The sequence below is a fragment of the Myotis yumanensis genome, unplaced genomic scaffold, assembly GCF_028538775.1.
Source record: "Myotis yumanensis isolate MYYU_CA2020_CCGP unplaced genomic scaffold, mMyoYum1.0.hap1 SCAF_3, whole genome shotgun sequence".
In the NCBI taxonomy this organism is placed as follows: Eukaryota; Metazoa; Chordata; class Mammalia; order Chiroptera; family Vespertilionidae; genus Myotis; species Myotis yumanensis.
Window position 1 is genome coordinate 41,764,926 of NW_027223754.1, and position 16,582 is coordinate 41,781,507.

Sequence of the window (16,582 nt, forward strand, 5' to 3'; positions counted from 1 at the left end):
ACGAAATTGGAACTGATATTGTCTTTAGGTGCTATATACAAAAGAATTCTACCCAAGTGTCTCACCAGGAGGTGTAAATTATTCATGGGAAATGAAAATGTACTAGATTACAACACTTATATAACTTAGCCTTCCCTTAGAGAATCTGCAAATACAGTTATTAATTTAACCTCATGGCAGACCTGCAAAGCAGCTGCTTCTGAGGCAGGAAAATAAAAGGTCTATTGTCTTCTTATTTTCTGCTTTCTTGAAGAGAAAAAGTAACCTGCCTCTATAGGGCTCTCATAGAGCCCAGTTCACCTAAGACGGAGTCCCCCTCCCACCTCTCCTCTAAAAAATTTTGAGCACATTAGCAAGTCTGTCTGGATTCCAGTGCCCTAGCCACACAGCACCATGGAATTTAGACTCAAATTGCCAAGAAGCTTGAACTAATAACTGAATGCAAATACTGTAATTTTTATAGTTTTCTTTTTACTTGAAGAGACACAGCAGGCTTCTCTCTCTCTCTCTCTCTCTCTCCTTCTACACACACACACACACACACACACACACACACACATGCACACACACACTCAATTCTACCTCTCTCCACAAAATATTTCATGTGGCAATTCTGCCTCATTTAAAGCAACCAGATCCATCACTGAAACAGAACCCCTTCTATAGTTGGAATATCAGCAAAATGTTACATTACAGGTGGCTAAACAGCTGTAGCAGTGGGATGCTGAGATAGCTGTCTCAGCTGAGGCCAATTCATAAGGGTTGGATCTGACACTTGCTGTCTGGGCCTTTTTGGAGTGTGACATACTTGGGGCCCAGCCACTTTCTATAATCTGTTTCCAGGAACCAGCAAACCAAGAAAGGAGTCTTCAGTTTGATCATCCACACACAGAGGCCAGCCACGTTACTGAGTATTTCAGGAGAGGTACCTGACAGGAGTCTACTCCTCCCACATGGGGGCTTTGCAGAACCATGATTTTTCTTGTGAAGAAACAGGCTCCAAATTGGTCAAATGGTGGGTATGGGAGTGTTTAATGCCTCCTACATTTGTCTGAATATAGTCCCGACAGATGGCTTTGAATAATGGATGTTTTATACAACTCTTTGAGATGAGAGTTTGGGTGAAACATGACCTTACCTTCTAGATTTCTTGGTTGGTATAGGCTAACTTACAACCCCAAGAATCTGTATACACAAATAGCTTTGAAGTTGTATTCACATTTATATGTGAGAAATAAGTAAAATCTCATGATTTGCTTTCCTCTTCCCTGTCTAGTTATTTGTAACAGGTGAGACAAAGCATGATATATGAATCTGGTTGCATGTAATTATTTCACATTTCTGATAAGATATTGTTGAAACGGATTATAGTGAATTTATATCAGGCATGTCTGGAAAATGGGATTTTCTGACTTGTCAAATATTCCAAGAAATAAAGGGTTGTGGGTATATGATATATTATTAACAAATTTTCACTAAGCTCTTCCTAAGGCCAACTTTCTGTTAAATGGATTTAATCTTTGGGGGAGGGTTCAGAAGATGTGACCTTCAGGTCATCATTTTAAAGAGGAATTGTCACTTTTTGAAGATGTGATTGTTGGTTAACATATTGCCAGAAATATAATTTGATCTCACCAGCTTTAAAGGTAGTGATGGAGTAATGCATAAAAAAAAATCCTAATATGCAATGTGTAAGAATTTTTCTTCGTAGCATGAACTCATGACCCAGAATGAATCAGATGGATAGTTGCCCCCGCTGTCCACATAGCTCTAACATGGGCAATATATATTTGCACCAAATCTGAAGGGACTCCTCCTTTTGCGCAAAGGCCTGGCGGTCTTTGAGCTTCTGGGGCTCTGAAGTCGCATTTAGGCAGGGGGATGGGAGCCACACGTTAGGGTAAGCACACTGGAGGCATTTGACCACTGAGTCCACCCAGCTGCTGTTTTTGAAGGCATTCAGTTCAGGTCCTTCCTGTGGTTAATCTTTCATGTCAGCCTACATTTCTTTTTCTGTCGTGTGACATTTGTTTGCACAGGTTTTAGCATAGTATGAAATAGTTTTTCTGTTTCTCTGTGGCTAAAAGTAACTCTCCCTATGTCATGGGCAAAGGCAAGACAAAGTAGGTCACCTTCCAGCTGCCCCAGTTCCAGTTTAGGCTCTTGTTAAAACCTCTCAATGGTCTCCGCAGACTCTCCCGCCTAGAAACCATCTTCTCATTCGTCCTAGAGTCCTATCCTGTTTGAAAACTCTTCAGGGGCCAAATAAGAGCCAAACCCTTTAACCTGACATTTAATCCTGCACACTCTGAATCAAACCTACATTGTAGGCATTCACTCCTGCAAACTGAAGCTCTGCCCAATCTATTGTTAGTTTGCTGGGGGCCAGCCCCAGCGGTCCAGGGGTTCTCAAAGGTGTGGACGGGAGTCAGCGAAGAATGTTTTACATGGAGACACTGTTCAGAACTCTCTAGCTTTCCTTAGTCTCCGTGGATCTTCCCTGTGCCTGGCTGAGGCCACAGAGAGAGATCCTGAGGCAAGCTGAGCCTTTATTTTTATAGTCAGAGATAAACAAGGTAGTGGTTACCAAAGTTACACTGTTCTTGTGAGTTTCACTTGTTTACACTGTTCTTGTGAGTTTCACTTGTTTTTGTTCTTGTTGCACTTCCCTCAGCCCATTAGCTTCCCAGGTAAGATCTAGGGAGCGTTATAAGGTCAAGCCTAATTATGCTAAGAGGACTGTGCCTTCTAGGCTGGGAATTGTTTGTGACTTTGCCCACAGGTCAGTCTGAGGCTTAACCCTGTATCAGCTTCCCACATTAGTTCTTCTCTGCTAAACTTTACACTTTCACACCTTTGTGCTGGTCATTATTTCTATCTAGTGATGATGCTTTAAGGATCATGCAGGCAAGGTCTTTGATTAATTCAGAGGAATTACATCTAGTACATTCAGGAAAAGTACATTTAGTTGCCGGGGTTCAGGGAAAGACCCAGAATATAAATTGTATTTTAATTGGGCATTCCAGGATGTGATTCAGTAAACGGAATAATCCTGTGTATAGATAAAGAAATTAAGACTTAACATATATTTATTTGGAAATTCATCTTTTGAAGTAAATTGTAGCTTTGAAATAAAAATAATAAAGCAATGACAGCATAGGGTACTATAATAATTCAAGTTCTAGGAATTCAAATCTATACTCTCATTTTATTAAATAAAATGTTTTAGAATATGAAAAACTAGGTAATCCAGTTGCTAAGCTGTTTATCTCTACCTCTTTTAGTGTATACTCTGAGATTAAATTTGTTTCAATATAGGCATCTATAGAGTTGTACATTCGGACCATCTGCTAGTAGCTTAAATTGGCCGATTTAAATGGTATTCTCATTTTCAGTTCTGATTTCCCTTGTTACCAAGCTATTTATGAGATGATTGGCAGAAACCAGGAGTAAAGTCTAGGACAATGATTCACAAAATATGCCTATGAACTTGGTTTCACTAAGACAAATGACTAATTTTTTTTTACTTTGTATTTTATTTTTTACTTATCTTATTTGTATAGAAATTATTTATAATTTCTAGTCTACTCACTGGTTCTAGTATTACACAGAATATTACTAAATGGCTATCTATTATAGTTAATATATATCTGCTATATGGTTTTTAAATATGACCTGGCTATTACATAACTATCTTGAAGCTATGCTCAAATTCAGTTCATCTCCTAGTTTAGGATTCATCTTTATTTGAGCTGCATTAGCAAGACTCCTTCCCTTTTCTCCTATAGCAACTGCTATTGGGTCTCATTCAAAAAATAGTTTTACTTGTGGGAGAAGTGACTTCTGTGTATTTAAAATTATAGAGAGAGGCAGCGGAGCATGGTGGTTAACAGCAAGCCCTCAGGAGACAAACTGCCTGGGACTAAATTCCAAGACCATTTATAAGCTGTTTATCTTTGTCTAAGGTAGTTAAACTTTGATTCAGTTTTACCACCTACAAAATGGGGATGATGATAACCATACTTATAAGACTGTTATAAGAATGGAGTGTATCTATAAATAAGTATCCTCTCTCATTTAATATGAAACATATGATATGACATATCATATATATGAAATGAGAGACCATTTAGAATATCTTTTACATAATAAGTAGTTTGTAAATAATAATAATAATACTGTTATTTTTATTATTGTTATTATTATTATTATTAGCTATAATTCGTATATGAAGGCCCAAAGACCTTAATTTACTAATAGGAAATAGCTGTTAGTAAATTTGTTTACTGTATTTTTGTTTACATACCTACTGGCAGGTAAATAACCAAAAAAATTACTTTATATTTCCCAAAAGTATTTGGATTTTGTCTTCATATCATTTCAAACTACAAGTCTAAGTTCAATTAAAACTTTCATCGCTGGCACTTTGATGAAGCCCTGAGGATAGAGTCTATAGATTTGTCGCTTGTTCCTCTTGACTCACCAGGGGTAACATGTAAAGAAACACTGAACTGGAGGATCTGCCATGGGATGTTTTGGTCTATCTTCTTTCTTCTGCGAACAACTTGTGTCTAATTACAAATACCTATGAGATTTGAACTATTTGAACTGACCGTCTAAATTGATCAAATGAATTGAAAAACTGTCAAAACCCTTCCACATTTTGTGTTAAAGACAGATCTCTCAATGAAGGAAAAGAAGGCAGAAGGCTTATCATCCACTGAACTCTGAGTCAGTACTACTTTCTGTTCTGGTTGTGTCTACCTTGATAATCTCCTACTTTGGGCCTAGCATGACAGCTAGGGAACCGTAGGTTTATTCAATCTTAGAGCTGGAAGGGGTTTCAAGGAGATCTAGTTCTAATCTTCTTTTCACAAATGAGGGAACTGAGATTCATTTCATTTAAATCACATATCATTCACATGGATATGATTCATTTAGAGTTTAAAGGGTGAAATATCAAGGAGATAAACTTGTCACTTCACTGTCATCAACAATCTCTGAATTCTGAATTCTTGGGCACTAAACAGAATTTTCAAGTTCTTTGGTAGCTGCTTGTTTCTTTGAAACTTGTTGAAAATACAAATAGAATATCATATCTGAAAGTTTATGTTTACTATGATTTCTTTTCTGTGGTTTCCATGTGCAAGCAGAACTTCATCAAGAGCTGCTACAGGATTTCCCATCATCACTGAAGTGCAATCCAGCAACTATTACATTCAACACTACAAAACACAGACTCTGAGATTTTTGAAGCTACTGTCAGGTACTCTTTGAATCATATTTCTTTTGATGTAATTGAAATTAAACTTGTTAGTTTCTTTCCCAATTACACTCTGCTGTGAAATGATATATTTTAGCTTCTGAATATTTCATACTTTTTACCCCATCTCCCTACACACATAAATAAACCTACATATATGTATATAATCACTCAATGGAGCCAAAGAAATTAATTGGCTGAAAAAATATTTATGATATATGATCAAGTATTTATCATAATAAAGTAATTTATCCTAAAACTCAAAATTATTTCTTTATCTTGACTTCCTTTCCATTCCTAAAAAAGATCTTTCTGTATTAGAGGTGCATAACTTACCATAAAGTGTAGGTAAAATTCCATACTACTCTGATAACCAATGATACTCTATTATACTTCAAACTTGTTTTCATAGGAAGGGACTTTGTAAAAAAAATTGTATACAAACTCACAAAAACATGATTCAAGAAGGCAGGGCTTACACATAAAAGAAACTGGTATCCAGCTCTCCTATTAAGAATGAGCAAGTGAAAAGAGATGCTCTGAACCTAATAATGAAAACTGCCTCTCCTGGCTCCTATCCTATCAACTTTAAAAAATCTTCCCAGCTAAGAAACTTATTTATTTCTCTTTGTTATATCTGTTTTGAAGCTGATTTAAAATTCTTTAGAGGTCAGTTGGCATTTTTGAGGCGGTGAGTAAAGAGATGAAGAACTGTCAATAGTTTCTATTAGCCTCCAAGTGCCCACATGGCCTCTACTCCCTCTCTCATTCTTTCCTGTTCTGTCGCAATGTGTAGGGCACAGTTAGAGCTGTCATGGGATTTTATTTTTATTCCTTCATTGAAGTGCATTCACACCTATCCTTTTAGTGATGAAACTTACAGCACTGGAATCGCTTATTCACTTGAACCCGGAAAGAGTGTGAATCAGCCCTTCCCACCTGCAGAATGCATTTTGAAATCTGCCATTTATGCCCTGACACTAGTTTTTCTCATTTGCTTGAACCTCCCCCGCAGCCTACTCCTAGATCTCTTTTCATTTTTTGTTACTACGTTGATTTTATCTTAAAAAAACCACAATAAACCAAAAAACAAAACAAAACTAAAACCAAAACCAAAATGCTCTTCTGTGAAGGGCGGACATGCAAAGTAAAGTGTTTTTTTAGGCCAGGTAAGAGTTTATGCTGACTCATCCTCATGTGCATCCCCAAACCGGGAGCACTTGTTTGCTGTGGTCAGGATTGCAGGCAACCTGTGACTAGGGAGTGGGAGGTAGCCAACTGGCCCTCACTGAAAAATACTACATCCATGTCTTATTGGCACATGCATTAAACCAACAGAGTTAAACGTCCCTAAACAGTTATATCCAGCCTTTGTGAACTCAGTGCCTCTGAGTCCTCTTCTTCCAATAGTTTGGCTCTTATGCTGGTATCTGAACAGATTGTAACGTGGGAACCAAGTAAGTTTGGAAGCACATATGGCCAAGGTGGAATGTTAACAAGAATCATTCAGACCTCAAATTTGAAAGTACAGAAAAAGGGGAGACTTTTCTAAGAGGAGAATTGTTTTCCTCCATAACAGACGGGTAGGGTCTGAATTGAACGGAATCAAAATTAGCCAGTTTTGAAGCACCTGTGGGAGAGCTTTTGTAATTTCTCTGTGGCGATTCACAAACCACTGGATACATAATGCTGTACTAAAAGGAATTTAAGCCTGTCAGGTTAATTACACAATATTAGGTACGAAAACAAACAGTGCAACACAAAACATAGCTACATCATTATTTGCAGTAAATGTTAACTCTAAATAAGTGCAACCTGTCCATAAATGCTTGCTATAAACTAATTAAAAAAATAAAATTTGATGGATAAACATGAAAAAAAAATTCTCACCGAGAATTTTTTTTTTAAATATCAGCACTCATTTAGAGTTTGGGATTTGTGAAAGAAAGCTTTAAAAGGAGCAAACCTGATTGGCTGTGGCTGTTGCTGCGAAGGGGACACTTGTTGCAGGAGTTGTTGCTGCAGAGACAGTGGCTGACGTAGCGCTGTGCATCATGGGTACTTTCAGGAGGGGAACCATGGGAGCAATGAACAGGAGGGTGTAGCATTATGGTAATAGAAGTGGTATTTTGGCATGGTGAATATCAGAGCAGCAAGCCATCATGGGTTAAACCAGCAGATGGCATGCAATCACAATGCAAAGCAAGGAAGCATGGGAGAGAAATAAAAAAGGGAAAATAGCTTATTACAAGTACAATTAAAGGAAGTTTTAAAACATAATCAGTGATTCCCAGAAAGGCCAAAGCAGATTACTTTGGTTGATGTATTTACAAACATTTTACTTCTAACAATAGATCATTCCCAATTCAGAGTCTATAGTGTTTGTAATAAAGGTTGCTTCTAAACACGTGAAATGTAATGTCCAATTAAGTAAGAGTATATGATAGTCATTGTTAATCATACTTCCAAAATATCAAAGATATAATATGTAGGCCTAATTTGGGATATGATATTCTTCAGAATTTGTGACTAAGTTGAAAAAAATTGTTTTTTGGTCAATTTGGGGCTACTTGTTTGAACTGAAATGACCAGGGATTGTGGTTTATATGAGTCAATAAACTATAGAGCAAACATCATGGCCTTGATGTAAATTTTAACACAGTTACTGCGAAATAGCCAGACAAGTTTTGCCAAGGCTTACTTTCCTTTACTCTAAATGGAACTGATTCATTATCCTAAAGACAGGCTTTTGCACCAAGGCGCTGGGATGTATGGGGATAACTATATACTATTAAGGTTAATATACCAAGGGGATGCTAATGTGCAAATATTCATTGCAAATAAATCAACACTTAAAATTAAAAAGAATAATAAGCAAGGAAGGCCAGATATTTGTTTTCAAAATACATCCACTTATAATTTTTGTAAAATAAATACTTCTGGGAAACTCTGATAATTCTAACACACAGCAAAGAGGAGATAAAGGCACACCACCATGAAACTTTAAAACATTGATGAAATCAGCCTGCCTCTCTGATTAAGCTTTTTTTTTCTTTTGCTAAACCATATAAGCTATAAAGAAAAACAAAATACAGATCATTTAAAAACAGACTCATACTTGTGGTTTTATGTTTTGTAGTGGTTGTCCTAGCACAGTGGTTGTTCTAATCACATCAAAACAGTCATTTTCTTAAATAGACAAGTACATTTAACAAACCTATACATTAACTCTAAAGCCAAATAAGCCTTCAGATCTACCATTTCCTAAAGCATTTCTGCCATCTCTGAAATAAATTTCAAGCAAGTGAAGTATTATACATAATATAAAAGACAAATAAAAAAAGGTTGAAACCTACCAATACTGGTAGCGGGTGTCATGCACAAAACTGACCCTGCATGGCATGCAATGGTAGGTGGAAAAAGTGAATAAAGGGAAAGAAACAGGTTAGCGGTTTAGAGTTAACATTCAAAGTGAGATTGAAGCACAACCAGAAATAAGTAGGGTTAGTTAACACAGTCTTTTAGCGTCATTCACATTTTCAGCACTGACACAACAATATCTGATTTATTTTAAGCCAATATTACTCAAAGCTCACTCCTTAGACTACTGTTCACACTTTCTATTTATATACATTGACATAATTCTAATAAGAATGACATGTGATAATGCTGCAGTGTCCTTCCTCAAAGACCTCAAAGTACTTTACAGATATCATCAAATTAATCCTCTAAGGTAGGAAGTAGATATTTTACAGATGAAAAATCTGAGGCATGGTAACTCCTCCAAGTCATGCATAGTGTGAGTCAAGGGTAAGGCTAGAAATAGAATCCTATTCCTGAATCCAGTTCAGGTTTTGTACTCACAGAGTTATGCTGACCTTGTTGCATTATAGTTTGCTGGTTTGGTCGCAAAGTGTTTTGTGTCAATAACAATATGATAATAAAAACAGTCAAAAATTAAAGACTCTGGATCCTCCAAATCAAAGGCTTGTAGGTAAGGTGAATTTTAGATTACTGCTCAAAAGCCATACAATGTAGGAAGAAGGTTCCTATGGCAGAATCACCTGGATATGTATGGGATCTATTTTCTGCTACCACATTCATTATGACAAAAGAGTGGTGCCTAGCAATAAATCTAAACACTGTAGAGGCAAAAGAATGCAGAATTGGGGCGGAGTAGAGCCAGGGTTAGGAATCTTTGTCATAGCTTGCTATTAGGTGATCCCTGATGGGGACTTTTGGCAAAATTCTTAGGAAATGTCAAGTTGATGTCTAAGTGGGTAAGTGGGAGGTGGGGAGGGAGGATTTTAGCCCTTCCTTGGGAATAATTGCCTTGGCTGTGGATGGTCTTATTAATGTTCTTCAATCAGAAAAATAGGACCACAAATACTAGTGTATACTGTGGAGGACTGAAAAAAACAACCCCAAAGTGTATTAAAATAACTGTGTCCTCTGGTTCAGTTCCTTAGGATGAAAATCAAAGTAATACAAGGATTTAGGTAACTGAAGATTGGGTATCATATGGGTGCCAAAGAATTAGTTTTTAATGAATGTAGGTGTACCCACTTAGGTTTAGAACTGCCTTCTGAGATACAGTGGGGCCTTGACTTACGAGTTTAATTCGTTTCGAGACCGAGCTCGTTAAGGAGCTTGTTAACTCAAATTACTCTATCAACTCAATGCAAAAAATCAGCGGAGAAACAGCTGGTATCTCAAAAAACTCGTTAGTTGGGACACTCGCAAGTCAAGGCCCCACTGTACTAGATGCAGAAGCTGAGATATTTAGGTCTTTATTCTCTCTGCTGAACTGTTTACACCTGAGGCAGACTTTTTGCCTGGTCTGCATTTTGATCAGGCTAATATTAACTGGTCAGGAAAAGAGGCTATTTAACTGGACTAGTACTGAATTCTTTAGCAAACATGCCAATATATCCAATTATAAATACACACATAGCTCAGCTGGCATGGCTCAGTAGTTGAACATCAACCTGTGAACCAGGAGGTCATGGTTCAATTCCCTATGAACCAGGAGGTCACAGTTTGATTCCTGGTCAGGGCAGGGTACATGCCGGGTTGCAGGCTTGATCCCCAGTGTGGGGCATGCAAGAGGCAGATGATCAATGACTCTCATCATTGATGTTTTTATCTCTCCCCCTCTCCATTCCTCTCTGAAATGAATAAAAATATATTTAAAAAAATAAAAATAACATACACACAGATGAAAAATCTGAGGCATGGTAACTCCTCCAAGGTCATTTTTCATCTGTAGATTACTGTAGGAAGACTGAGGTTCCTATGGCAGAATCACCTGGATGTGTATGGGATCTATTTTCTGCTACCACATTCATGATGACAAAGGAGTGGTGCCTAGCAATAAATCAACACCTCAAAATCCTGTTCCTGACATTTCTGATTTTTCTCCAGCCTTATCTTTCTAATCTTCTTTACAATCAAATTTTTCAAAAGTCACCTACACAAATTTTCACTTCATTGTCCCCAGTTATTCTTCCATCCTCTCCAATTTGGCTTTCATTTTGACCTCTCTATTCAAACTGCTAATGCCACCAAAGATTTCCGTATTTCAGCAACCAGTAAGAGCTCTTTCATCTTCACCTAACTTTCTGACCTCAGTAACATTTAGCACTTGGCCACTCCGTCCATAGAAAACTACTTTTTTCTTACATTTTCTAATCTCTCTCTCTCTCTCTCTCTCTCTCTCTCTCTATATATATATATATATATATACATACACACACACACACACACACTGAGTGGCCAGATTATTATAAACACCTGACGTTTGTAGGCAAATTAGCTATAATTTCGCTCTGAAGTTGCTAGAGGGCCAGACCATTATAAATAGGGAAACAGGTTGTTTACCACGACAGTAGAAGTGATTTTTTCTGAAAATATGGGTAAACAACACGATTTAACAGCCTTTGAACGTGGGATATATTTGAACGTGAGTGGCCAGATTATTATGGCCACCCCATCAGTACTTCATTGGGCCACCTTTTGCCTTCAATACTGTGGCAATTCCTCTTGGCATTGACTCCACGAGATGTTGAAAGGTGATGCAAGGAATCTGACACCATGCCTGATGAATAGCACTGTCCAGTTCTTTGAGATTTGATGGTTGTGGAACCAGCTGCCTGATGGCTCTTATAACTTTGTCCCACAAATGCTCAATTGGATTGAGATCTGGTGATTGTGGGGGCCACCTAAGCAAGGTAAAGTCTCCCTCATGTTTTTGAAAGCACTCCTGCACAATACGAGCACCGTGGCATGGTGCATTGTCTTGTTGGAAGAAGCTATCTCCATTGGGATACGCCATCACCATGATAGGATGAACTTGATCAGCAACTATACTTAGGTATGTTGTGCTTTCAGACGTTGTTCCACACGAATTAAAGGGCCCAAATCATGCCAGGAAAACGTGCCCCAAACCATAACACTGCCCCCACCAGCTTGAAGGGTTGTACTCATGCATGTGGGGTGCATGCTTTCATGCTGTTTCTGCCAAATTCTCACTCTGCCATCTGCATGATGCAACTGGAAACATGATTCATCGGACCACATGACTTTTTTCCAATGCTCAACTGTCCAATCCTTGTGTTCCTGTGCGAATTGGAGATGTTTTTATCTTGGTAACTGCAGACAGCAAAGGTGTTCGAACAGGCCTTCGGCTTCCATATTCCATATGATGCAGTGTATGGCTAATTTGCCTACAAATGTCAGGTGGTCATAATGATCTGGCCACTCAGTGTGTGTGTGTGTGTGTGTGTGTGTGTGTGTGTAGATATATATATCCCACATTTAAAGGCTGTTAAATTGTGTTGTTTACTCATATCTTCAGAAAAAAATCACTTCTACTGTCGTGGTAAACAACCTGTTTTCCTATTTATAATGGTCTGGCCCTCTAGCAACTTCAGCGCAAAATTATAGCTAACTTGCTACAAACGTCAGGTGGTCATAATAATCTGGCCACTCAATATATATATATACTCAGTTCTAGTTCTTTTTCATCTACTCTACTTTTCCCTGGTATATCATTCAATTCATAATATTATTCAATCCAGGATCTAAATACTATCTATGAGATCAAGCTACCAGATTTATCTATCCTTCCCAGTTCTTTCCTTTAAGCTCCAGGTCTTTTTATCTACCTGCTCACCAGGCCTTTCAACTTGGATGTCTGACAAGTGTCTTGAATTTCTCATGTCCAAACATTGATCTTTCCCACAGAATGTTTCTCCGCCTCAGGAAATGCTAGATGGACATCACCATCTATGTAGTAACTCTAGCTTAAAAGGAAAGCTATGCCTGATGCCACTTCCCCTTGTGAAACTTCCTGGTCCAACTCACCTTTAAGTCAAAGCTACCTTGCTTCTAAAATGTGCCTTGTATTTGTCTGTTTGTCCATCTCTACTGCCATTTCTCAAGTTTTGATCACCATTGGTTCTAGGCTCAGCTATGCAATAACAGCCTAAGTGGTCTTCCTGCTTCCCTCCTTGTCTTTGGCTTAGTCCATTCTCCACTCTGCTGGCAGAGTGAACCTTTCTGAATACAGCTCAGTTCACTTCTCTGCTGGAAACGACTCACTGCCTTCGCATTGCTTTTAGGATAAAGGCCACCTATGGTCCTGTCCTGACTGCCTCCCCAGTTTGTCCTATACCCTAGTCCCCCTAGAATCATGACCCAGACAGTTTAGCCTTTCATTTCTTTCTTTTTTCTTTTAGGGAACAGATTGAAGTTTATTGATTTTCGATTGATGAAACAGCCTTTCATTTCTTTGAACTAAACACAGCACGTCTTTGTCCTACTTTTGAGATTCCCGCAAGCTGTCCCTTCTGACTAGAATAATCTTTACCCCATTCTTTTCATCTTCCAGGTTTAATGGTACATGTCACTTCTTTAGAAAATCGTTCAATTGTTCTTTTACCTACCTCCATACGCCGTTTAAATCAGCTTTCTATTTTAAATCTTACTGAACTCTTTACTTTTTCATTCATAGTACTCATAACAATTTTTAATTATATATTCCTATGGGTATTTCTTGAATATCCATCTTGTCCTCTGGGAGAACAGGGTTTGTTTATGTCTGTCTAGGTGTATCTACACAGTAGATAGACAATTGGTTGAATGAATGTTCTCAGCCATTCGTGAAAGTGTGATGGGAGCAATTTTTATTTAAAGTACCTAGTTTGTGAATGACTTCATTTTAAATCAACCGTGGCTGGATTCAAAGTTATCCCTAAAAAATTCCATGTTATGCTTCTGCATTCTAATAAGGAGGGGCTTTCTTGGAGGGCTTTCCCGTGTCGTGCATGTGAATGTCATTGGTTTGCAAACCGTCAGCACCAGCTCCTGCCACCATACTGGGCTAGGATTGGACACATCACATTGGTTCCAGGTCAGGCTGTGGATGGAATGCTCAGCCACATTAATTTGATGAGCCGCGGTCTCCACGTGGCCTAAAAGTGATATGAATATTGGAAACACATCTGGTCCTGGTCTTGCTTCCTAGCCCCATCTCTGCCTTTTCATTCTACTCTGATCTCCCCACCCATCCACAGTCCCTTATGTACTTTACGTTGTAGCTACAGGGGACCACCTGCTATTCTCAATACATTCTGCCCAACCCATGCTGTACCCCCTATCAGGGATGCTCTTCCCTCATTAGTTAAATCTTCCTTATAAAGTGCTAAGCAAAGTTCTGCTATGGAAAGTCTTTCTTTCTCCTCATCCTTTGTCAACCAGTCACAGCACATGCCTTTTTCTCCTACACTCTCAAATAGCTTTGCTCACATCCCAATGAAGCCCATGCTTTGCCTTATATTTGTTTTTTTTTTCTAGTTCTGAACTCATTTGTATTCTCATTATTGGTTCTGGAACCCAGAGCACATTACATGTTCAATAACTGTTTCCCAACTTGAATAGGATATATAAATTTTGCTGTGGTTTTATATAGATATAGTTTCTGCTACACACTGACAAATCTTTCATGAAGATATGTGATAACCTTATGTAACATGGTTTCTGATCACTAGGCAACATTTGTGCTAGCACTGTTCCATGTTCTACTTATTCCATATTTCCAATTAATGAAATAAGTCAAGGAGGGGGTCAGTGGGTCATCTTTGTTCTCATTGGCTGAAGAATTTCGCAAAGGCACTAATTCTCACCAATAAAGCCTCAAATGTTTTCTGCTTCCATTGCACAAATATTTCAACTCTAGAATCTGTGAGTCAGAATTATCTGGATAATTACACTAATTATATATTACCCTTTGCAGCATAGACATAGCCTCAGTTTTTCCATCTGCAAAATGCAAATAATTATGCCTGGCACTGGCAGAACTATCTTGAAGAATAATGTGACAATGTCTATAAGAACACTTACAGTAACTGAGAATAAACCTGTCAGAGAAATGCCAAGAACTATTATGCTGCTATTTTTGTAAATGTGTGTGGTTTTTGCCACTTTCCTAACATAGCAAAGAAAAAGTATAACTACTAGGTTAAAATAATCTCTATCAAAAAAAGGAAAAAAAAAGCAAAAAATAAAGGAAAACTCCCACCCACTGAAAATGTGCTAGGGCATCAACCAGGGTGATAATTATATTAGCAGGGTTGGGAGAAGAATCCCATATTTTACATAACATTTTATGTTAATATCTCCAAAGACTGAAGGCAGAATTTCTGAAATCCAAATTCACATTGTGTCAATGGGAGAATTTTAGTAGCACATCAAAAACTTCACTTATGAATGACCTGTCAATAAAGGGCAACCTCCGGGAGAACATAAAATGCTTTTTGTTTCATATTTATGACAATTGTTAAAGTGTTTATTGAAAAATCAAAATGTGTCAGTTTAAAAATAATGGGCCTACCACCTACTAAGTCGCAAAAAAATACTTTTGAACACCATCACTTAATTTGCAGAGATTTCAAACTAATGATTAACAATGAAAATTATCATTATCATTTAAAAATTAGGCTGAAAATGTGATTTGTGAGGAAGAAAGCCTAAAATAAAAACTAGAGGCAAAGTAAACACTGACATGTATGCTATGGATTTAAGTGGGGGGGGGGGAGATTATGCTAATTCCTTTGTGATAAAATTATTTTATCTTTCATCGTTTAAGAGAAACATGTGAAAACTTCTTAGAAGTTGAAATGCCATTTCAGAAAATGAGATCTACATGTTTGTTCACTATGATATTAATATAGTGTTATAGTTGGAAACATGTATAATTCACAGAATTAAGTGAACTTGGCTTCCAAAAGTCCACTCAATTGAGGGTTGCTGGACACACTTGAACAGTTCTTAAAGAATCCAGCAGAGGGCAGAAGTGCACAACCATAGCAGCCAGTTCAGCCTATTGGTCCTCAATGCAACCCATTTCATCAATAATAATCAAGTCATTGCATAAGGGATGATATTCATTCTTGCTTTGGAAGTCTTTAAATGGTTTCCAGGTGAACCGTTTTAAAATGAGCATTCTTTCAGTGCTTTAGCAAATCAATCATTATTGGATTGAAGTGTTAAATATGAATTAGAGGGCTCCAGTCTTTTGCATGGCTTAGCTCCAGGATTTATATAGACATGCCCAGGAAATGGTAGTGGCATTATCATCCGGTCTTCAGAAACAGACTTGTCTTTTTATGTTTCCCCCCTCAGTATATTCTTCCTTATTTTTTTTCTCCTAAAATATCTAGTGATGGGGTCTATAAAATAAGACATTTGTAGAAATCACACAGGACCCTGAGGTAAGTTTTTATCTTCTACTAATTATTTTACAAACATGTCATATCCAATGGATTGCATGTACAGATACTGCTGTGCTATAACTGCACAGAAGTAGCACTAATTAAGATTGTAATAGAACAAAAGTGAAGTCCTAATAAGTAGTGACTTAGAGACTGACTCTACAGGTCTATGAACATTTTTTAAGAGTAGAGCAGAACTAAAATAAGGAAACTAAATACTAAGAACCATTTTACTTGTAATTTATATTTTTACTATAAAATATATTGTTATAACAGGTTGTAATTTATTTCAAAGTATAGACTTTATACAAAGAATACATAGAAATATTTATTCAACTCCCTCCTATGTTAACTATTGATATACTATGAGATTTAAGCGAATAGATAATAAACCTGAAAAGTCCAACCACCTGGATTAGGATCAACAGACTCTTTTTGATAAAATTGTTACTCATTTACATTTACCTTTAAGTTACTATCATGGAATGAAAATTTTGACTTTGAAACTAAGAACACAACAGACAGTCTTCTCACTAAGGCCTAAGTC

General features: G+C 37.5%; 1 protein-coding gene across 6 annotated transcripts in view; it reads right to left on the bottom strand.

Moving 5' to 3' along the window:
- The window catches only part of MBNL2 (muscleblind like splicing regulator 2), a 172,290-nt gene that overhangs the window by 18,960 nt on the left and 136,748 nt on the right, over positions 1 to 16,582 (bottom strand). For 2 of the 6 annotated variants that reach the window (XM_070408724.1, XM_070408720.1), the window contains one exon: positions 8,620 to 8,655. The exons of 2 other annotated variants lie outside the window; for them this stretch is intronic. In XM_070408724.1, the coding sequence (XP_070264825.1) occupies positions 8,620 to 8,655 (36 nt within the window). Of the gene's footprint in view, positions 1 to 7,229; positions 7,325 to 8,619; positions 8,656 to 16,582 lie in introns of all 6 variants that reach the window. 2 more of the 6 variants (XM_070408721.1, XM_070408723.1) reach the window with 2 other exon arrangements.